The 22380-nt window shown below is 44.6% G+C and overlaps 3 protein-coding genes across 4 annotated transcripts; all 3 read left to right on the top strand.

Annotated features, from left to right (window-relative positions):
• Positions 1-644: 644 nt before the first annotated feature.
• Positions 645-7210, top strand: LOC123135286 (probable disease resistance protein At1g61300). The gene is made up of 3 exons (XM_044554338.1): positions 645-1142; positions 2292-3497; positions 3590-7210. The coding sequence occupies exons 2-3, from the start codon at positions 2319-2321 to the stop codon at positions 6227-6229; spliced, it is 3819 nt and encodes a 1272-aa protein (XP_044410273.1). The 5' UTR covers positions 645-1142; positions 2292-2318; the 3' UTR covers positions 6230-7210.
• Positions 7211-7751: 541 nt separating this feature from the next.
• On the top strand, positions 7752-12579 carry LOC123140150 (alpha-1,3-mannosyl-glycoprotein 2-beta-N-acetylglucosaminyltransferase). Of its 2 annotated transcripts, none has more exons than XM_044559888.1 (18): positions 7752-8006; positions 8176-8250; positions 8362-8434; positions 8692-8754; positions 8937-8971; positions 9039-9115; positions 9401-9446; positions 9536-9598; positions 10235-10301; positions 10385-10453; positions 10543-10612; positions 10798-10859; positions 10944-11034; positions 11129-11222; positions 11351-11413; positions 11495-11533; positions 11616-11786; positions 11973-12579. In XM_044559888.1, exons 1-18 carry the CDS (start codon positions 7938-7940, stop codon positions 12081-12083), a joined length of 1338 nt encoding a protein of 445 aa, XP_044415823.1. In that variant the 5' UTR covers positions 7752-7937; the 3' UTR covers positions 12084-12579. The 2 variants fall into 2 exon arrangements, with proteins under 2 accessions (XP_044415823.1, XP_044415822.1); XM_044559887.1 differs by having other exon boundaries at positions 8359-8434.
• An 825-nt stretch (positions 12580-13404) lies between these two features.
• On the top strand, positions 13405-19273 carry LOC123140149 (U-box domain-containing protein 24). The gene is made up of 4 exons (XM_044559886.1): positions 13405-13748; positions 15960-16506; positions 16635-16944; positions 17340-19273. The coding sequence occupies exons 2-4, from the start codon at positions 15967-15969 to the stop codon at positions 18962-18964; spliced, it is 2475 nt and encodes an 824-aa protein (XP_044415821.1). The 5' UTR covers positions 13405-13748; positions 15960-15966; the 3' UTR covers positions 18965-19273.
• The last annotated feature ends 3107 nt before the right edge of the window (positions 19274-22380 follow it).

The following is a 22380-nucleotide window of genomic DNA, read 5'->3' as shown; positions in this document are numbered from 1 at the left end:
GCCCGAACCTGGGTAAAAACATCGTGTCCCTTGTCTCCTGTTACCATCCGTCTAGACGCACAGTTCGGGACCCCCTACCCGAGATCCGCTGGTTTTGACACCGACATCGGGCCTTCGACCTTTTATCTAAAAAATCAAGTATGCGTCGCTTTAAAACAGCTTTATGGAGATGTGTGTTTTGATCGGTTTCGAGCGAGCAACCATATCTTTTGGAAAAGGAGGCTGAATCCTCGGCCTTTTCATCTTTGCGATGCGCATAACCATTTTTATAAATTATTATTATTAAGCAAAGTATAGAGCAAAGGCAACTTCGACCAAACCATTACAAGGTATAAAATTAACACGGATGAAAGTCAAACTTCTTCCGCGGCAATGCCTTCAAAAAGAAATAAACGTCCTTGTCACCAACCAATTTAATTAGCTTTTCTATAGTTGCTTTCTGGAGTAGTAGCTGGCAGTGCACAAATATTTTTCTGGAGTAGCTGGTACGTAGTTGATATAAACTAATGGCCAATAATTGAGCGTCTTAATTTTGAACTAGTCTATGCTTTGTTTTCTGCAGCTTGGTTGTTGACTATTCTCTCCCTCACTTCCAAGGGATCCCTTCCCAATCACAATCTTCCACAGCTCCCACAACCATTTTCCTCCTTTGCCACAGCTCTCCTCTTCTGGTTCTTCTTCTGCATCCTGATTTCGTTTCCATTCATTTCTGCCCTTTTCTGAAAACAGAAAGAAAAGGTTCGGTAATCTTTGAAGCTTCTATGCATAGGTTTTATTTCTGAATCAAGAGAGAAACAAACTCAAAAAAACAGTCTTTCCGCATTCTACTTCTGTTTACCAATTTTCCTGCCATTCTTGCCAAGATTTCAAAATAAACAAAACTTTTTTGCGCGTTCTTGTAGGTTATAGAGTAAAGGACATTGTTGTTTTTGCTACTCTTTGCTTTCACAACTTTATTTCCGATTGAACGTGAATCACCCTTGTCTTGCTTGTTCTATTTGAATACACAAACAGAACTCAAAGAAGAATTTCTCGTGCTCCTGTTTTCATTTGTGTCCTCTTCTCTTTCTGTGTCAAAACCTTATACTTCTTCTGAAACAAGTTCCGGAGAAGGGCTCTTCCACGATAAAAGAAGAGACACAGTAAGCACTTTCTTGCAACTTTATCTGTTATAACTTTATCTTTTATCTATTCAAACCTCTTAACAAACGGACATATTTTTCCAGAACTCCAATCCGCTATAGCTCAAGTTATAGTACATCATCCATATAGAGCGTGATATATATTCTACTTCGTCTTATGCTAGCAGATAATTCTCCCTTTGATGAATTTCTTAGTCTCTTGATACTCAATATGCTTCTGCCCAAAAACTGATAAAAACTTGTCCGCTACTGTTGAAAAAACTATTGTTACCAAGTAATTCAGTAATGCTCCCTTGTTAACTCCTTAATTATTTTGTTGATATGAACAGTTATTTCAAGTTTTTAGGCTCTACTGGTTAACTCCTGTTAGAACAAGATTTTGGTATGTTTGTCAGTTCCTAGAAAAGTTCTTTAAACCGAATGGCCCAAATACTTTAATCAGTCGCTAGAAAAGTTCTTCACAGGGATCTGTTAGCATGTACAATTACAGAAGATAGATTTGGACGCATCCAGTGTTCTTACAAGTAGTATAACAATATAAACTCGCACAAGTTCAAAGAGAATCACACAAGATATCCCATCGTCATCTAACATCGGTGTCCAATCTGAATGCGGAAACAAAACTCAAACATGATCTTCTCGTGGCCCTGTTTTCATTTGTGTGATTAGTTCTCCTGGAAGAACACATATATACTAAGATTGTTTTTTTTACCTGCAATTATTATACAAGAGACACAGTAAGCACTTTCTTGCGATTTTATCTGTTATTACAACAAGTGTTATCTCCACAATCGAACATATTTCCACAACTCCTTTCTGATGCAGTCATATACTCCCTCCGTCCGGGATTACTGGATGCAGTAATTCCAGACGGAGGGAGTATATAATATGCCTTCCATATAGAAAAGTTCTTCATAGGGATCTGTTAGCATATACAATCACGCAAGACATATTGGGTTACAAGTAGTATAACAGTGTAAACTTGCACAAGTTCAAACATAATCACACAAGATTTATGAGTATTCAACATCTCAAAGCTTGCGCTTCATCTACCATCGCATGCAGTCTATGCTTTTCATAAACTTAATTGATTGGTGTTTTATTCTTGCCATATACATCACTGAGACACAACAATTGTCTGTCTTGCAGTACTGATTCTTCGAACAGGTGCCAAAAATGCCAATTGAGGCGCCGGTGCTGGGTCCTTTGCTCGGAAATACCGTCAACACGGTCATAAGTCCATTCTATACGCTCTTCTCCACAAATGCCATGTATTGCTTCACCGCTCGCACAAACGTGACAAAACATAGGACTGAAACTGAGACATTGAGTGGCAACTTGCTTCGTGTCAAACAGGGAATTGTAGATGGCGAGATGAATGGCTTGATACCGACGGAAGAAGCAAATGAGTGGGTGCAAAGGGCGGAGCAAGCCATATGTGAAGAAGCGGCAAACCGCGAGTCTTTTTTTGATCAGAGGTGCAGAATCTTTGGGTGCTCCCTGAACATGAATTGCTGGGGAAACTATAAAACCAGCAAGAAAGCAGCTGAAAAGGTGGATGCTGTGAAACAATATATCAGTAGCACACCGCTGCCAGATAATGTCACACGCACACCACCTCCACCTCCTGTCGTAGATTTGTCCACCCACTCTGCTCAGCTTCTGCCAAGCAGAGAGCCTACTCTCAGGAGTGCTCTCATGTGCATTAAGGAGGAGGATGCGGTGGGAGTGATTGGAATATGGGGTCCACGTGGAGTTGGGAAAACACATCTTCTCACAAAGATAAACAATTCATTTCTTGAACATTGTCCCTTTGATATGGTTATCCTTATTAAGGCCTCGAGTGAATGCACGGTGCAAAAGGTTCAAGCTCAGATCATAAACAGGTTCGGTATAAACCAGAATGTTAATGTGACAGCTCAAATACATGAACTGCTCAAGAAACGAAGTTTTCTGGTGTTGGTGGATGACCTTTGTGAGAAGCTAGACCTTTCAGCTGTTGGCATTCCACATCCTCTTGGAGTTGTGGACCAAAAGAAGAGGAAGGTGCTAATCATTTCACGATCACAATCCATATGTGATCTGATGGGTGTGGATAAATATATGCAAGTGCTTGGTTTGGAGGAAGAGGAGGCACACCAACTATTTGAACAAAGTTTTGGTGAGGAGAATCTTTATACTGATCCCCATGTCGGGGTACTTGTTAAGGATCTCGTAAGAGAACTAATTGGCCGACCATCAGAGCTGATACATTTCGGGAAGATGATGCGAAGAAGCAGAAATGCAAGGCAGTGGGAAGATGTCATTGATGCAGTAAAGAGATCAAACCTTCGAAATGATAACCCATTATGTATGGTAAGCACTTGCATCGACACTTAAATTTCTAAATAGTAGTATTAATGCCATTACTGAGTACTAATACATGAATGCTATTTTCAAACCTGAAGGCGGAAAGAATTGAGGGAAGTCTCGAGGATTCCACCAAAGACTTGATCGCGAAAAAAAATGATGTATGTCAGAAGATTAAGAATGCTGAGCGAGAAGGCAAGAAATCAACAAATGAGGTCGACAGATGGCTGGAAAAAGTGGCCAGAATCATTGATGTTGTGCATGTAATCTCTGTGGACTATAAGCTGAAGAAGGATGTTACCATGGAGGCATCTGAGAAGCTTCGTGAGGTTCAAGAGTGTCTCAGTATTTGTCCCAGTACTGTTGCAATTGAGTCAATGCCACCTCCTGTCCAAGAGATGCCTGGTCCATCTATGTCAGCCGAGAACCGTAACCTCCAAGATGCTCTCCAGTGCATTAAGGATGATCCCAAAGTGGGAATGATTGGAATTTGGGGTCCAGGTGGAGTGGGGAAAACACATCTTCTCAACAATATTAATAACTCATTTGGAGATGGTATGAACTTTGATTTTGTTGTCTTTGTAACTGCCTCCAGAGAGTGCTCGGTGGAAAAGGTCCAGTCACAAATCATAGAAAGGCTCAGGCTGCAAAGTGTTGGTTCTAATCGTCTTACCATACATGCGTACATGAAAACGAAAAGCTTTCTTGTACTATTGGATGACCTATGGAACGAAATTAATCTAGAAGAAGTTGGTATACCATATCCCCTTGGAAATGTAAAGAAACTCAATAGAAAAGTGGTGCTAACAACAAGATTAAGAAAAGTTTGTGGCCAAATGAAGGTGAAGAAAGAGTTAAAAGTTGCATATCTGCAGGAGCATGAGGCATGGCAGCTATTTAAAGAAAATATTGATGCCGAAACTCTTTCTAGTCCCCATATTGAAACCCTTGCTAGAGAACTTATGAAGGAACTGAAAGGCTTGCCACTAGCTTTGATAACTATTGGAAAGGCAATGTATCAGAAAGATGAGTATCAATGGGAAACTGCCATCCAATATATGAAACAATCATGCTGCACTGAGGACAAAGACCCAATAGAACTGGGTATGGAAACTAATGTTTTCAGGCAGCTAAAGTTTAGTTATGAAAAATTAAGAAACGACATATTGAGAGATTGTTTTTTGACTTGTGTACTCTGGCCAGAGGATGCGAAGATTCGCAAAGTTGACCTTGCTCAATGTTGGATGGGCTTAGGTCTAGTGAATGAGCATGACATAGAATCTTCCTTTAGGAAATCATATAGTTTGATAGCTGACCTTACAGCTGCATGCTTGCTAGAGGGCAGCGATGCTCACCCAGGATCTTCCTTTGAAAATTCACATGGTTCTGTTAAAGTGCATGATGTGATTCGTGATATGGCTTTATGGATTTCTTGTGACTGTGGTGAGAAGAATGACAAATGGATTGTGGCGGCACCAGGTGACAGAGACAAAGAAGTTATTATCCTTTCGAACAAAGCTGAGTGCATCTCCTTGAGTTTCAACAGAATTCCTATCAGGTTTAATCTTGATCCATTAAAGCTGAGGATCTTGTGCCTTCGGAACAACGGATTGGATGAAAGCATTATTGAAGCAATTAAGAATTGCACTTCACTGACATATCTGGATTTGAGCGGAAACAACCTCAAGAGGATACCGGAAGAATTATGTTCCTTGGTAAACCTGGAATACCTTGATTTGTCAGAAAATGTATTTGGGGAAACTGGAGTGCCTCGATCCTTTGGAGATCTTATCAACCTCAAGTTCTTGTACCTAAAGTCTGGTAGTGGTTACGTGAGAATACCAGCTGGGGTCATTGCTAGACTTAAAGCATTGCAGGTAATAGACTTGAGGAGTCTCTTAAGAGAATGTACCCTATTCCTATTCCGAGAGTTGGGCACCCTACCTCAGTTGAAAGCGCTTGGTATTCTGGTAAGAGATTTAGCTCAGTTTGAGTCACTAGGAGAAGCAGCAAACCTCCCTGTTAGATATTTGGCTCTAAATGACGTAAGTGCACTCACTCGTATTTTATCAACCGACTTTGCACAAAGGACCTTGTATGAACTTGATATCAATGAAGAAAGATATTTTCTTGAACAAGATATCAATGAAGAAATCGACACTCGAGAAATAACAGTAGAACATGACACAGAACAACCAAGCAATCGTTTTGGTGCTCTCACCAACATCCGATTAACTATGGCGAGATCCTTGAGAGAGATAAAGTGGATGGGAGCAACTCCAGCATTTATATTCCCAAGGCTCACTTTTTTGGAATTGTTTATGTGCCAACATCTATTGCACCTCTCTTGGGTTATGCATTTGCCTCGCCTTGAACAACTTCATATAGTTTCTTGTGACGGCATGGTGCAAGCATTTATGAGGTGCCATGGTGACAGATTGTGCAACGGACAGGACAAGACAAAAACATTTCCTCGCCTCAAGCTTCTCTTTCTTATTTATAACGAATCGTTGGAAACTATTGGGGACAATGGTATGGAATTCCCATCCCTAGAGCGACTTGAGCTTGAAGGTAGTCTGGCATTGAAGAGGCTTCCTTTCCGGTCGGACAGTTTGCCACCAAAGCTGAAGGAGCTACGGTTTGATGATGCTAGATGCTGGGAGAGACTAGAATGCGAAGAAGGTGTCAAAACTATCCTGGAACCCTATATTAAATTTGGCAGACGACATCAGGGTTAAAAATTTCAACGAAGCTGATTTGTACGATTAGTAGTTAGTCCATTACATGATGTGGTAGATGTTGCTTTCTCCTGGCCTGGACACTCATGGTGTCAAGTTAAGACACAACTAGCAAAGAATTGTAGTACGTAGGAAATATTCAAGAGAAATTATTGCAGCTGAATTTGTGTAGCTTGCAATTTTATTTTATTTTGAAATTTGTGTAGCTTGCAAATGATTCAGGGAACATTGGAGAGGATCAGATTCAGATAAGGAATGGAACTGTGTTGCTAGCTAGCTCTCTTGCGCTCCACAGAACAGAAATGTCAAGCCCAATTGTCACCTGGAAAGGGCGAGATTGCTTAGAAATTCAAATGGCATCAGCAGCACCTACTCCCAAGTGAAAATAAGCTGGATGTTGGTCATGTAGAGGTTGATGCAGTTGCCATCGCCGCCCTACCGCAGTAGCTCCTTTGCCACAACCCACCTCAACGACCCACATGCTGCTGCACAACAAGCAACATATATGTTCAGGGAGAAATCAGGAGTCCATCACGATTGACCTCAAGAATGGAGGAAGAGGCAGGGGAGCATCCAGTGGGGATTCACGCTGCCCCGCCTTGCTGCTCGCCGCGCCTGCTGTTGCACTCCAGCTGCTCGATGAAATGCTAAAGAGAGAAGGGTTACACTGACAAATGGGGCGAAAATGCTACACTCATAAACGGACGCCGGGTAGGCCAGCCCTCCCGCCTTAATCCAATCACAAGTAATAAGCCAGTAAAGGTCCGTGGGTGTAGCATCGCTGCAAATGGGGCCATGTGCAGCAAAACGATTCAATGTAAGGGTGTGAAATTTTTGTGCCACGTCAGCCTAACTGGCGGGCTCCATCTGTCATAATCTCACTTAACAGAGATAGATCGGTCGATCAGTGATTTTTGCAAAATGATTACACAAGACGTGGTGTTTTCTGTAAAACAAATGTAACATGGTGTTTTCTGCAAAGACTTTATGATGACATTTCGTAAATGCAGATCGAGATGTTTGGTGTTTGTGTCGCCTTGATCCGGGCTCCATACGGGTGGCCCTGGTTAAGCACGATAGTGCATTTCTTCGTCTTGCTTTGGGCTCATGCACATACGATTTCTGGAGCGGCAACAATGAATTGTTTCCTTACCAAGATGAGGGCGATGCCCGTGCCAGTCCTCACACTCACATGGCGGACTCATGTCGTGGTGGGTTTGAACGTACTTCATGTCGTCTTTCAGATAGGTGGAGCGGGGATTCAAGAGGTTTGGTGTGGCCAAGATGAAGACTTGCGTCGGGTCTTAGTGATTTTTTTTGCTTTTGACGTGTTTGTTTGTTGCGAGTCTTTGTGTGAAAATAAATAAATTAAAAAGCTTGTATCTAAGTATTTGTTCATAGGTTATGTAATTGTGACTAGATTGGTATAGTGGTGGCATGGAATGGATGGTTGAGGTTTTGTTTGGTGACTGCTTGCCTTGGAGTAGTAAATAAAAGTAGAGAAGGTTCTTCATGTGATGAGTGTGAATTTCTCATCCTCCCTCATTGTCATTGTCATTGTCATTGTATGTAAAAATCTCATCTTTCCTTTCCTTTCCTTGACTGAAAGAAAGAAAAGCAGAGCAGAGCCGTGGAGTCTCCCTCCCAATCCCAAGTTATAGTCAGTCTGTAAAGGAGTCGTCTTTCTTCCCCTGCTCCGCCGCCGGCGATGGCGCGCAACCCCTGCGACATCCGCCTCCTCCTCGTCGCCGCCGCCGTCGCCTTCATCTACATCCAAGTAAGAATCCCCTTTCCCTTCCTTTCCTTTCCTTTCCTCTGCTCCGCTCCGCCGTGGAACCAGATCCATCCGGGCTCGCCGGTGGGGGATCTGCTCCACCTACCCGCAAATCAGATTAATAATCCTATTTCCTCGATTGTGACTTCCCCTGTTTGCATCTTGTCTTCAGGTGCGGCTGTTTTCCACCCAGTCTTCTTCTTCTTCTAATTCCCACTCTTCAGACGCCGGACGCCTCGCGGAAGCAGTAAGGATTTCTTCTTTTCTTTTCTTTTCTACCTAGACTTGAGTAGAGTAGGCTCTCTAGTCTAATTGATTTCATTCCCCGCTGCGCTGCCCTGCACTTTTTTTGAAGGAGAAATGCGAGAGCCAGCTGCACGCCATGATCGACCAGGTCAGCGCCCAGCAGGAGAAGATCGCCGCACTTGAAGGTACCTACTTTTACACCTTAGCTTTCCAGTCTGCTCTCACAATTCTGTCTCTCCTGATGCTGTTCCTTGATCAAGCTTCAAATGCTCCAAACACATAATTAGTTAATGTACTTGTCAACATAGATAGGCAGGTGTCTGTCTTCCTTGCTCTATTATGAAATTCCCCCTCATCTCAACTACGATCGCCGATAACCTGACTGTAACGCGTCTGCTGACACTTCTCAACATTATTCCCTGTCTGTACGTTGATGCAACAGAGATGAAGGTACGCCAAGACGAGGAGCGCGTGCAGCTCAAGATTTTAATCCAAGATCTTGAAAGTAAGTATGCAAGTATTGTTTAGTAGGAATATTGTTTAAATATGGCACTGCAATAAATGGTGGTATTGAGTTTAACAATTAGTGCAACGCATTCAGTTTGGGCTGGATGCCGAAATGTTACCGAGACATCGGGAAAAACTTGAAGAATCTAACTCTACTTTTATCATTTCTTTTGGATGCAGAGAGGAGTTTACAGACCTTAACAAACAAGAACGTGGTATGTATGTCATCTTACTAACCTTTATTGCTCTACAGGATCGACCTCATCTCTTTCTGTACATCAGGTTCCTGTCGCCGCTGTTGTCATAATGGCTTGCAATCGACCAGACTATTTGCAGAGGACAGTCGAATCTATCCTCAAGTACGCTCTGTTTTCTCCATTCCTTCATTTCCCAAAACAAGAAAATTTTAATGTCGACTGTTTCCTTTAATTCCCTGAGAGCCCACTCAGTTGATGCCATGTGCCTCAGTTATATGTGAAATCAAGTTGCAACCTCACCAATCATACAACATCTCTTAAGGAAACTGTGGCTGAATTACTCTCTAATCTGATTATGAAGCCTACTTGCTCCCTTTACATCCATGTAGCTTTAGTTTGTAGAACAGTCTTCCTGACAAAATAAATGATGGACAATATCTTTTCCAGGTATCAGAAAGCAGTTGCTTCAAAGTTCCCACTGTTTATATCACAGGTACTCTGGTAGTAGTAATTTCAGTTCTTGTTTTCAGTATCTTTAACTGTGTGGGAAGGAAATTTTTACACTGCTCCTTCCAATCGCAGGATGGAACAAATGGAGAAGTAAAAAAGAAAGCTTTGAGTTACACTCAAATAACATTTATGCAGGTGCGGAAAGAAACACTTGCTTTATGCTTCTTAATTGCCTGATAGAATCGAACAACTCTGTTTCTCTTGTAATATTGTTAGCATATCTGATACTACATGTCATGCATGACTGCTCATACCAAGTAGGCATATAAGTACAAAAATTGAAATAAAAATTTGGCCTGCAAGAAGCTGGAGATGTACCGAGAGGTGGTAGCGAATCTAGATGGGGGTAGGACTGTATTTGAGACATATCAGAGCAACACTAATCCAACAGCAAAATGGCTTAGCCACAACCCACAAGGGAGACATGTTCACTTATGGCATCTTGATGTGCTGCTTTTTAAGAGAGCACTAGATTGTTTTGGTACTGGGAAAGTAGGTTATGTACGTAGATGTCAGATGCAGTGATATCAGTGGTCCAAACATGAAATGGTCTTCCCCTGGTACAACATCGATGGGAACTGCTACCCTCAAGGAAACGATGCAATGAAGTGGGAGGGGGGTGGGGGGAGGTTACTGAATTTGGATGATTCTCTTTTCGAGTTTCAGTCTTCTCTACATAGCGTTTCCAGTATTTCTCTAAGAGTGCAGGCTACCAGCAAATGATTTGTTTAGCTAGCACTCAGTGTTCTTTTCGCCTTTGATGTGTTGCAGCATGTGGATCTTGAGCCTGTGCGCACTGAAAGACCAGGAGAAAACGTTGCATATTACAAGATAGCTAGTAGGTGGTCCTCAATTGATGAGTGTTTTCTTAGGAGTTGATGATATGATTGATTCTTGTCCTAATGATGTTTCTTAACTCAGACCACTATAAATGGGCCTTGGATGAGCTATTCATTAAGCATGATTTTCGTCGAGTAATCATTCTGGAAGGTCTGATTTCTTTTTGATGATTCTTTGACTGTCTTGTTCTTTGATATTTTCCGCATGCCATCTCATTTCCATGGTTTATTGGTTAACAGATGACATGGAGATCGCCCCAGATTTCTTTGAGTACTTCGAGGCTGCAGCGAAATTACTTGACACTGACAAGTATGTTACTACTGTACTCTATTTTATACTCCCTCCGTCCCATGATGTAAGACGTTTTTTGACACTACACTAGAGCCAAAAAACGTCTTACATTTTGGGACGGAGGGAGTACATGGCAAGACAGTGAAGTAATATCAGGTGTGTCTAATTATGTTACTGTGATTGTTGTCGTTGTGGCATTGAAGGTCGATAATGGCTGTTTCATCTTGGAATGACAATGGGCAAAAGCAGTTTGTTTATGACCCAAGTTAGTATTCTGATAGGCCTCTGTTCAACTTTATTTCCGCATTAATAGGGAAAGATACTCATTTTTCTACATAACCCATTGCAGAGGCTCTTTACCGTTCGGACTTCTTTCCTGGGCTTGGATGGATGCTAACAAAGTCAACATGGATGGAGCTGTCACCAAAGTGGCCCAAAGCATATCCTTACTGCTGCCTACTGAATCTTACATTAGCATATGTATACTTTTTTAACTACCTTGTATCATCTGCTTCTTCCTTGACAAGAGTTTACTTATTGGGATGACTGGGTGAGGCTAAAGGAGGTACACAGAGATCGGCAGTTTATTCGGCCAGAAGTATGCAGAACATACAACTTTGGCGAGCATGTATGTTGGCAAATTTATGACTGCATTTTCACATGCTATAATAAGCAATATCTTAGCCCTTCAATATTTAGAGCCATTGGTTCTGGATTGCTGGCATTTACACTTGGGTTTTTGTTCTTCCGTTCCAGGGATCAAGCATGGGACAATTCTTTGATCAATACTTGAAACCAATCAAGTTAAATGATGCTCATGTATGCAGATCTTCCCATGTGTTTAAATTTTATAAGCTCTTTGTTGCTTGAGACTTACTTGTGCCCCTCTTGTGGTCACAGATTGACTGGAATTCCGAGGACCTGAGCTACCTCAAGGAGGTAAGGATTATTAATCTGTTATTCAGAGAGAAAGTTGCTGTTTCCATAAGGGCGTGCCTAATACTTGTGCTGGTGGCATCAGGACAAGTTTCTGACCAAATTTGGAAAAGACGTGGCTAGCGCCACACCTGTGCATGGATCCGATGCTCTGTTGAAGGCTCACAATCTGGATGTGGACGTAAGGATTCAGTATGACAATCAGGGCGACTTCGAGCGTATAGCTCGTCAGTTTGGAATATTTGAAGAGTGGAAGGTTCCTTGCTAACTCAATCCAATTCTTAACCTTTTTCATTGTCAAGTGAGCCAAATTACAGTTTCTGTGTGACGTCTGAAGAGTGATCTTTGCTCTAGTAGGAAATGCGTAACAATCTGAGTATTATAGTCTTCCAGTAGAAAACATGACGGCTCATGTTCTGTTTTTTCTGCCCTTGTTTCGCAGGACGGTGTCCCACGGGCGGCTTACAAAGGCGTGGTGGTGTTCCGGTACAAGAGCAGCCGAAGACGGATATACCTGGTGGGCCCCGACTCTCTTGGCCAACTCGGGGTTTAGCTTAGCGTTGCCAAGGTGGGGAAATCTGTCGACGACGTGGGGAAGTTGACGCCCTGATGTAGCAAAACATTGAATGACGGGTGCAAATTGAATGCACAGTTGCCAAGGATATTTTTCCTTTTTTATGATGGATGGATGGATGGATGGATGAGGGGTGTTTGTTTCGCCCTCGAGTCAGGTCTCGAGGGGTTTCGCTGTTCATCCAGAGTGGAGGATGGGATAGAGTAGAGTAAGAGCAAGGGAAGAAGAGCGCAGGGTGTAGAGATGTATTGACAGAGATACATTATTTGGCTGGGATTCATTCATCCATGTCCATGTGTGTGTGTGTGTGTGTGTGTGTAGTTAGCTGAAGGGTTTGTTTGTATTGAAGCAAGTTTGTGAGTGTGTTTACTAGTTACATGATGATCTAACAAGAATATATGTATAATGGTTCCCTTTAGCTGACATGGCATTATGCTTGAGAAGAGAAGAAAATTGTTGCTTGTGTTTTTGAATATTGGTTATGCTGGTTTTGAAGTTTGAAGCTGTGTGTCCATGTGAGAAGAGTCCAGTCTAGGCAGCAATATCCATATGTATATCTCTGTCTCTGTCTCTGTCAGTGTGTGTAGCAGGGTAGTTGGGTTGGAATGGGTTGGAATGGATCAAAGACTAGAGAGAGGTAGGTGGGAATGGATCAAGTCCCATCCATTTGATGATGTTTAATGCAGAAGAAGATAATGACAGTGATTAGACTTATTGGCTGATAAAGAGAGGAAAGAAAAGGGAACCCAGGTAGCACATTCTACTTAGTAAGTAGAATTATTTGAGTTGACCAAAACACAACTCCAAGAGGAACCAGCCAGCCATCAATTATTTGACTTTTGTTAAAACAGCCACACATATATGCAACTTTTGTCTTTTTTCTTTTTACTTATATATGCTAGTTCCATCTCAAAATGTAAGACCTTATTTTAGCCTAAAAAGGTGTTACATTTTGAGAGGGATGTAGTAGTAGTAGTAAAGTTGAATAGTAGTAGTAGTAAAGTTGAATGAGGTTAGTAGGTGGTGGAGTAAAATTAAATTAAGAAGAAGGAAGGAAAGAAAGAAAGATAGAAAGAGGGTTTCTTGTGTGGCAGTAAAAAAGAAGACTGCTCTTGTAGTTTCTTTTATTATTAACAAGAAAGAAATAAAGGAAAAAAAGAAAGATGGTTGATTGATTAATTGATTGATTGAGGGTTGAGTCGTTGTTGTTGTTGACCTTGGGACAGGGTAAACGGCAAACTTTGCTTTGGTTTTGGGGCCTGGTCTTCCATTTCCATTTGCATCTGCATCTGCATCTGGTGGTGGTGGATTCAGTTAAAAAGTCAGTATGAATATGAAATAAAAAGAGCAACTTTCTTTCATTTCATTTCATTTTCGAGCTGTCGTCCGCAGGCAGCTCAGCACACGACAGGTGCTTCTTTCTTCTTCTTCCCCAGCCTGCCTGCGACTTTGATTGATTCAGCTCCCCTCCTCGTCGCCCTCCATTCCTTGTCCTCCCCTCCTCTTGCTGCTGAGGACGCGCCGCCGACTCTCCTCTTGCTGCTGCGCCGCCGCCGCCGCCCCCGCGCAGATCCAAGAAAGAAAGAAGAGAAAGAAATCGATTTCTTCTCCCTCCGCCCATCTCCACCTCATCATCTCTATCAGGTTTGCTCCCCTCTGCTCTGCTCTTTATTTATTAATTGATGATCCCCCGCTGCAACCGCAACCACCAAACAAATATTACTGCTTCATCAGAGTGTCCTCCCCATTGATTTTGGGTTGCCCTCCCCATTGATTTTGATTTCTAGTATTGGATTGGGTTGAGGACAAGTTTTGTAGGTTTGGACCTTCAATTCAATTCAATTCCATTCCATTCCATTCCATTCCATTCCTAGGTAAGGTAGGGTAGCAGCAGCAGCTTACTTAGTTTTGACTACCTCAAGGGAAGGTCAATCTCTAGGCCTGTAGCTGTATGTAGGCTCTGTAATTCAATTCAGATAAGCACTACACCTATCTATCATCATTTTCATTTCAATCTCATTTCGTTTCACCTATGTTTATGTATGCCATATATCCTCTCCACAAACATATATAGATAGGCCATTTCTTGCTCTAGATAGGTACCCAATTCCTACACTAGATACATAGGTAGCAGCAGCTTAACTGATTGATTTGAACTATCCACCTGCTCCCATATCATCCTTGTGCCATTTCTTTATCTCTCTCTCTTCTTTGCTCCATCAAAACTGCTTCATCATTCATCTTTAACGCAGTATATTAGGTTCAATTTTGCTTCATCATTCATCTTTAACATAGGCTCTGGTACATACACAACAGGTCACACCATTACTTTCACCTACCCTATCCTATCCTATCCTATCCTATCCACTAGTGCCTGGGCTGGGACACCAAGCAAGTCTTCATACATTCACATACAGACAGACAGGCACCCTTTTATCCAAAAATTTAATTTGCTCAACAAAACTCCCTTTTACTCCCTCTGCATCTTAATATAAGACGTTTTCTGAAAGTGTCAAATCAAAAAACGTCTTATATTTTGATGCACACCACACGGAGTATTATCAACGGCCTAATTACTTAACTTTCTGGTTTTAATCATGTTGGTGTTCCTACCATCACCATTCTGACATGCTTTCAACTTCACCATATACTAACTGCACTATTGCTGTTGCTGCTGCTGCATCTTATCTATGCAATTTTAACCTTTGTTTGTATTCCCCATCCACATCGTTATCTGACTTGTGTGGCATTTGCACTGGACACACGCATCACTGTGAGTTTGTAGTTTTCACTTTAAAGTTTTGGACCTTGGCCTTGATTCATTCCTAGTAGATAGGTGGTCACTGTCAAGTTGCTTCTCAATCCTACCTCTTTCACCCTTTCTGTCATTTATTCATTCCTCCATATATCAAAGACTTGCTTCATTTTCAGCCGTGTACATGTTGATAAACCATCAGTATCATCGCATTTCACCTATCCATGAGTGGGTAACAAGTGTATGTATGATTCAGGTCATAAAACACCCCTTTATCCAAAAGATTGTTCCAAAACTCCCCTTTATCCACTGCCTACTCAGCTCACTGGTGCCAATTACTAGTAATTAACTCTCTGGTTTTACTCATTACTCATGTTTGTGTTCCTTCCATCACCCTAACCTTGGTTTCAACTCCACCAAACTAAGTGCACTATTGCTACTGCTGCTAATTCACAACAAATATCAGTGACAGAGGAGGAGCGTTCTGAAGGTGTCTATGCCGCTATATATACCAGATAACTCAACTTTACCAAAACAAATTCAGTGACCATTGCTATTGCTGCTGCTGTATCTATGCCGATATTAAATCTTAGCATTTATATTCCCCAAGTGTATCTTCACCTATCCATAAGTTGGGAATAAGTGTATATTCAGGTTACAGGCACCTCTCCAAAGTTTGCTCAACACTCCCCTTTATGCATATGTCTAGTTAGCTCACTCACTGCTCCTTCAGAACTCCCCCTTTAATCATGTTTATTTATGCTCCGTCCATCACCAGCCCCAATCTTAGTTTCAAATTCCACAAACTGCACTATTGCTATTGCTGCTGCTGCTGTATTAATTAATCCTTACAATCTATATATATATATATATACCCAGGATCTCGACTTCACAAAATCTTATTGCTATTGCTGCTGTATTCATGTCAATATTAATTATTTCCTACAATATATATACCCAAGATATATTGCCAAAACTACTAGTTCACTGCACCACTGCTATTTCTGCTGCTGTTGCTGTATCTACGCCGCCAGTATTAATTCTTACCATATGTACCTCGCAATTCGTTATCTGACTCGTGTGGCATCTGCACTGAACAGCTGCAAGATGATGGCCCGGAATTCAGACGGCGAGCTGGAGGAGCAGTCCACGGAGGGGTACCAGGAGGCGGCGTTCGAGGCCTTCATGTGCCCGCTCACCAAGCAGGTCATGCAGGACCCAGTCACCATCGAGACCGGCCAGACATTCGAGCGCGAGGCCATCCTCAAGTGGTTCAGGGAGTGCCGCGACAACGGCCGCAGGCCCACCTGCCCGCTCACGCAGCGCGAGCTCCGCACCACCGACATCAACCCCAGCATCGCCCTCCGCAACGTCATTGACGAGTGGAGGGCCAGGAACGACGAGAAGGACCTTGAGAAGGCCTGCAACGCCCTCAGGCTGCACCCCGAGGACGACGAGGACGAAAGCGTGCGCGCCATGGCCTACATCTCGCAGATATGCCAGCGGAGCGGCGCCAAGAAGAACCTCGTGCGCGCCCAGGGCATCATATCCACGCTCGCCGACTTGCTCAAGAGCAGCAGCAGGAGGGTCCGCCTCAAGTCCCTGCAGGTCCTCCGCACCGTCGTCGAGGACAATGATCAGAACAAGGTTCTTCTTTTCTTACCTTCCCTTCCCTCCTCAAGTCCTGAACTCCTGATGGATGGATGGATTTTCCACAGTTGGTCCAGTGTATATGCTAGCTATTCAAGTAAGTAACTATACGTATATGTTTGCAGGAAGAGCTGGGGAAGGGCGACACGGTGCGCACGATCATAAAGTTCCTGTCGAACGAGCATATCCAGGAGAGGGAGCTTGCGGTTTCCCTGCTGTATGAACTCTCGGAGTATGAGCCCGTGTGCGAAAGGATCGGCGCGGTCTATGGGGCCATACTGCTGCTGGTTGGCATGGGGAGCAGCAAGTCGGAGAACATGATGGCCGTGGAGAAAGCAGAGAAAACGCTCAAGAATCTGGAGAAGTATGACACTAACATCAAGCAAATGGCTGAAAATGGCAGGCTGCAGCCTCTCCTCACCAAACTGCTTCAAGGTTTGCATCATTATCTTCACTTTGCTTCATCATGTACTATTATAGTTTTGCTAATTCTGAGACTTTCTCACGGTCTGGTCCTCTGTTTTGAACTGCAAAAGGGGGATTAATTTAATTTGGAAATAATATGAACTGGTACACTCTCCTCACCAAACTGCATCAGGATCTTCATTTTTGCTTCACCATGTATTCTCTATTCTGTGAATTCTGAAACCTTCTGACATGCTGGTCTTTTGTTTTGAACTAGAACTTTGTACAAGGAAATCTGAAAATAACACAAACCATTTCAGTCTCTAGGTCTCTGTTTTGAACAACTGCAGAAAGGGAATTAGTTTGGAAATGATATATGGACCGTTTCAGTGCTCTTAATTAGATGAGCTTCTTTTGAAATGCAGGAGGGCCTGAGGTGCAGGTTACCATGGTTGAGTACCTCGGGGAGCTCGCGTTGGCCAACGACGTGAAGGTGGTGGTGGCGGAGCAGGTTGGAACTTTGCTGGTGAGCATCATCAAGACCGGCGGCCTGCCGGCGAGGGAGGCGACACTGAAGGCGATGAGGGAGATGTCATCCAACGAGCTGAGCGCCAAGATACTGCTGCAGGCTGGCATCCTGCCGCCGCTGGTCAAGGACCTCTTCTCCGTCGGCGCCAGCAGCCACTTCCCCATGAGGCTCAAGGAGGTCTCCGCCACCATCCTCGCCAACCTGGTCGCCTCTGGGGCCAGCTTCCGCTCCATCCCGCTCGACGACGCCGGCAGGCAGACGCTCCTGTCCGAGGACGTGGTGCACAGCCTGCTCCATCTCATCAGCAACACCGGCCCTGCCGTGGAGTGCAAGCTTCTCAACGTCCTGGTCGGCCTCACCAGCTCACCGGACACAGCCCAAGACGTGGTGTCGGCCATCAAGAGCTCCGGCGCGACCATCAGCCTGATCCAGTTCCTGGAGGCAGCTCACCGGGAGATCCGCGTCGAGTCCCTCAAGCTCCTGCGCAACGTGTCGCCGTACATGGGCGCCGAGCTCGCAGATGCCCTCGGCGGCCACCTGAGCAGCTTGGTCAGGGTGATATCCGACGCCGGTGGTGGTGGCGTGACAGAGGAGCAGGCGGCAGCCGTGGGCCTGCTGGGTGACCTCCCGGAGAGGGACTCGAAGCTGACGAGGCAGCTGTTTGAGCTGGGAGCGTTCGGTACGCTGAGCACGAAGCTGGCAGAGCTCCGGCGGGGCGCCATCCGCGGGAACCGGTACACGACGCCGCTGACGGAGGGCATGGTGAAGGTGATGTACAGGCTGACGTGCATGCTGCAGGAGGCGTCAGAGTACGTGGAGTTTGCGCGGGAGGCCGCCCTGGCGCCGTTGTTTGTGGAGCTCGTGCAGGTGAACGGGCAGGACGCGGTGCAGCTCTACTCGGCGATGGCGCTGGAGAAGCTGTCCCTCGAGACGAGGAACCTGACGGTCATCCCTGACCCCCCGCCGCCAGCGCCTTCCGGCGGCTTCCTGTGTGCGTGCTTCGGGGTGCCATCGTCGACGGGTGCTGCTCCAGGTCGTCCGGTGGGGGTGTGCCGCGTGCACGGTGGGTTCTGTTCGCTGCGGGAGAGCTTCTGCCTAGCTGAAGGCGGGGCCGGAGGCAAGGCGGTGGAGCGGCTGGTGGCGTGCCTGGACCACCTGAACCCGGAGGTGGTGGAGGCGGCGCTGGCGGCACTGGCGACGCTGGTGGGGGACGGGGTGGAGGCTGCGGAGGGTGTGGGGGTTCTTGGGGATGCCGACGGGCTGCGGCCGGTGGTGGACATCTTGGTGGAGAACCGGACGGAGGCGCTGCGGCGGCGGGCGGTGTGGGTGGTGGAGCGCATCCTGCGGGTGGAGGACATCGCGCAGGAGGTGGCGGCGGACCAGACGGTGGCGTCGGCGCTGGTGGAGGCGTACCGCAACGGCGACCCGCGCACCCGGCACACCGCCGAGCGCGCCCTCCGGCACCTGGACAGGATCCCGAACTTCTCCAGCGCGTTCCATGCCCAGGCACGCCGGCCATGAACATGACATCCATCATCTTCTTGTTGCCATCCTTTGTGTTTGAAATTGGAACCTTGTTTTTTGGTGCTGTGCTGTGTATGTAATATATATGCATGATGGATGTAAATGTGTATGTAGCTTGATTTTATTGGTTTGTTCATGTTTATTAATAGGGTACGTAGGAGTATCAAGTATTATGACAATCACAACCACAGGGATTATTACAATCAATGGTTTGATCAAATTCTCACAATTGAAGACATGTGATGCATGGTGATGATTTGTTAAGTTGCACCCTGATAATAAAGATGATGAAGATGTATGTAGAGATGACAAAATGTGTACATGGCATCTTGCTGTCGATTATTGCTTGCCTACCTGCCTACAAACACACTCTCGAGTTGCAGATTTGCTTGATTATTGCAGAGTTGCAGATTTGCCTGACTTCCTTGTCGTTCAATTTGTGTGTGCATTTTCGTTGTAGCCGATGATTTCCTTTTGCCTTGTTAAGCCAGTGCTAGATGATGCGCTTGTATTAAGCCAGTGCTAGCAGGGTTTCATTGTTCTTATTTTTGCTCTGACATATTTCTAGAGGTGTCATTTTAGTGTCTGATGTTATGCAGACATGGAATTTTTCGTGGTACTAAGAGACCACCTTTTGGGTGTACTGGGATTTTAGATTGCCATTAAGCCGATGATATAATGGACTCCACTGTACCTTGTGCAATGTACAAGTGCTATTCCTATGCATAGCTTTTGGTACTGTGGAGTCATTTCTTAGCAACATTTCTTGTGAGCTTGTTTATGAGGCTCTTTGTTGCTCATGTACCTTCTGCAATGTACAAGTGCTATTTTATTTTTTCTCCAAGCCGATGATAGAAATGTGGCACAACACAAGTGCAAGGAGGTGAATTTTATACTACCTTGTGCAATGTACAAGCACATATCTCTTGGTCCTGTATGAGTCATCTCCCTGCAATCTTTGTGTGCTACTACTTATTATGATTTATGAGGCAAAGATCTGGTCTATGGTGATGTTTTGGACACCATTGTAATGTGGCTGATGCAACACTGTCTTCAGCAGACAGCCACCAAAAGTATGAACCAGTCACAAATAGAGGTCGCTTCTACTTGATTTTATGTACTACACGATTGTACACAAAGGCTCACGTTGTACTACGTCCTGCCCTTACAGATGACCGTGAGCTTTCTTCGTGTACTACACGACACTGTGATGATCTACATGGCAGTCGCTTGTGGTGTGCTTTTTGACAGTGTTCCTCTCCGTGCCAAGAGACCTAGGCTTCTTAGCCATCAGGTGAGTATGGTTAATCTGCATAATGTTTTTTTGCAGGTCGGGGGGCAAAGGCCCCCACCCTTTTATCCATGACCTATTCTATTCTATTCTACTACGAGCCTATGACCGCGATATGAATAAGGCGAATGAACGATACAGAGAAAGATGATTATGTTTTGGTCACCGGGGAGGAGTGGGAGGGACTTGGCAAGAGCAAGGACCGTTGTGCTGTTTCTGGTCATGTAGTGCGGATTTATTCCACGGGAAGACATGGGCCTTTGTGCAAAAATGCGAGGGCTGACCGGTCCAAGCTCTAAAGTGCCACTTTTCGCGTTGTGATTCGCTATGGACCAAATCATCACATAGGGGTGCAAGTTCTGGGACCTCTCAGTCACATTTTGCAACTTTTGGACTAAATCATCACATCTCGTGCAAGTTCATGGATCTGGGGTGCTATTACCTCCTTTTCAATCAAGACATTCTCTGAAGCGAACTGCGTGTCTTTTGCTCTTGTAATAGTTCTTTCTTTTCCTTTTGACCATCTTTTGTCTCCTTTGGACTGGTCCTTCTTTTATCACCTAACCACTTAGTTCTATACTACTCTAATACTAAAAAAGAACACTTGTAGATTAACCATCAGTATCATTTCATCAGTTCACCTATCCATGAGTGGGGAACACCCATTTGTTCATGCTTTCCCTTGTGTTTAGGAGAAACCATAATCATTCCATGTGGTGGGGGAAACCGAACACATAGAGTGTGTGTGTTGCCTTGGGTATCCCCTTCCGACCCTTGCTTATTTGTGTGTTGTTGGTTGGGTGTTATGACGGGGGTGCTATGATAGCTATCCTATTGTCTTCGTGTTTATATCCATGCTCTTTGTGTTCCTGTCTCCTTACTTCTCCAACTCATGAAGATCGAGCCACCTAGCCAAAACTCGGCGTATCACCAGCTCACTATTTTGGGGTCCCCAGAGCATTTCCACGTTTCACGATCCCCAGTGCATGGTTACAACAACATCGTCAAAAATACCTATCCATGCTTGTTTGTGAGTTATAGCTCAATGTTTTGGGATCCTATTACGATTTTCATGCCTGTGAACCCCAATACACGATTACAAAGATGTTGTGAAAAATCCATGTTTTCGGATTGTTTCGTGTGCTATGGCACACCATTGGCGACATGTAAGATTTTCATGTTCCATGAAAAATCGCTGTAATGCCACGATCCGATTCTGTTGCAACCTTACCACGGAGTCCTAATCCATTTCAAAATACATGGTCCTAAGAACCTTGCTTGCCATCCAAACAAGATATAGAATAAGAACCAGATCAATTAGTTTGAAATGTGAAAACCGCATACACAACTATATATGGAAAATCATTTTTTTATGAATTTAACTATATCATAGAAATTTTGGATGTTACAGCTGGATCAACAGTTACACAGACACACACATGATGGTTAAAATAAATTTGGGTAGCCTTGCAGCATATATAATACAAAAAAAAGTACAGTCAGCATCCACATCATGCATAGTACGGTACAACGTACCAAAGCAAGGACGAAAAAGAAGATTGAAACAAAAAGGATGAAAAGCAAATCTCATATGCATGATAGCTAGGGACAAAAATTGATGATTGAAACAAAGCACACGTTTGATGCCGTGCCTGGTGGAGGGGAAGATCATGAAGACGAAGCTGGCGAGGCGAGCGGCATGTTGACGAGGAACTCGCGCCACTGCCGGCTCTCGCCCGGGACCAGGCACTTGTACACGTACGCCCTAGTCGCACAAGGCGAGGGAGACGAAGATGACGAAGCGGAACACGGAGTGCAGCCAGTCGCGCCCCCGCATGCGCCGCCTCCTGCTTCTCAGTGTCGTCGATGGGGAAGGTACCGTCGGGGTCAGGGTCGGAGTTGAAGGACCTTGAGAAGGCCTGAAACGCCCTCAAGCTTCACCCTGAGGATGACAACATGCACGCCATGGCCTATATCTCGCAGATATGCGAGCGGAGCGGCGCCAAGAAGAACCTCGTGCGCACCCACGACATCATATCCACGCTCGCCTACTTGCTCAAGAGCAGCAGCAGGATGATCCACCTCAAGTCCCTGCAAGTCGTCCGCACCGTCGTCGAGGACA

The sequence above is a fragment of the Triticum aestivum genome, chromosome 6B (assembly GCF_018294505.1).
Source record: "Triticum aestivum cultivar Chinese Spring chromosome 6B, IWGSC CS RefSeq v2.1, whole genome shotgun sequence".
NCBI classification, from domain to species: domain Eukaryota; kingdom Viridiplantae; phylum Streptophyta; class Magnoliopsida; order Poales; family Poaceae; genus Triticum; species Triticum aestivum.
Note: the sequence above shows the minus strand (reverse complement) of the source record. Positions and strands in the feature narration are given on the sequence as shown.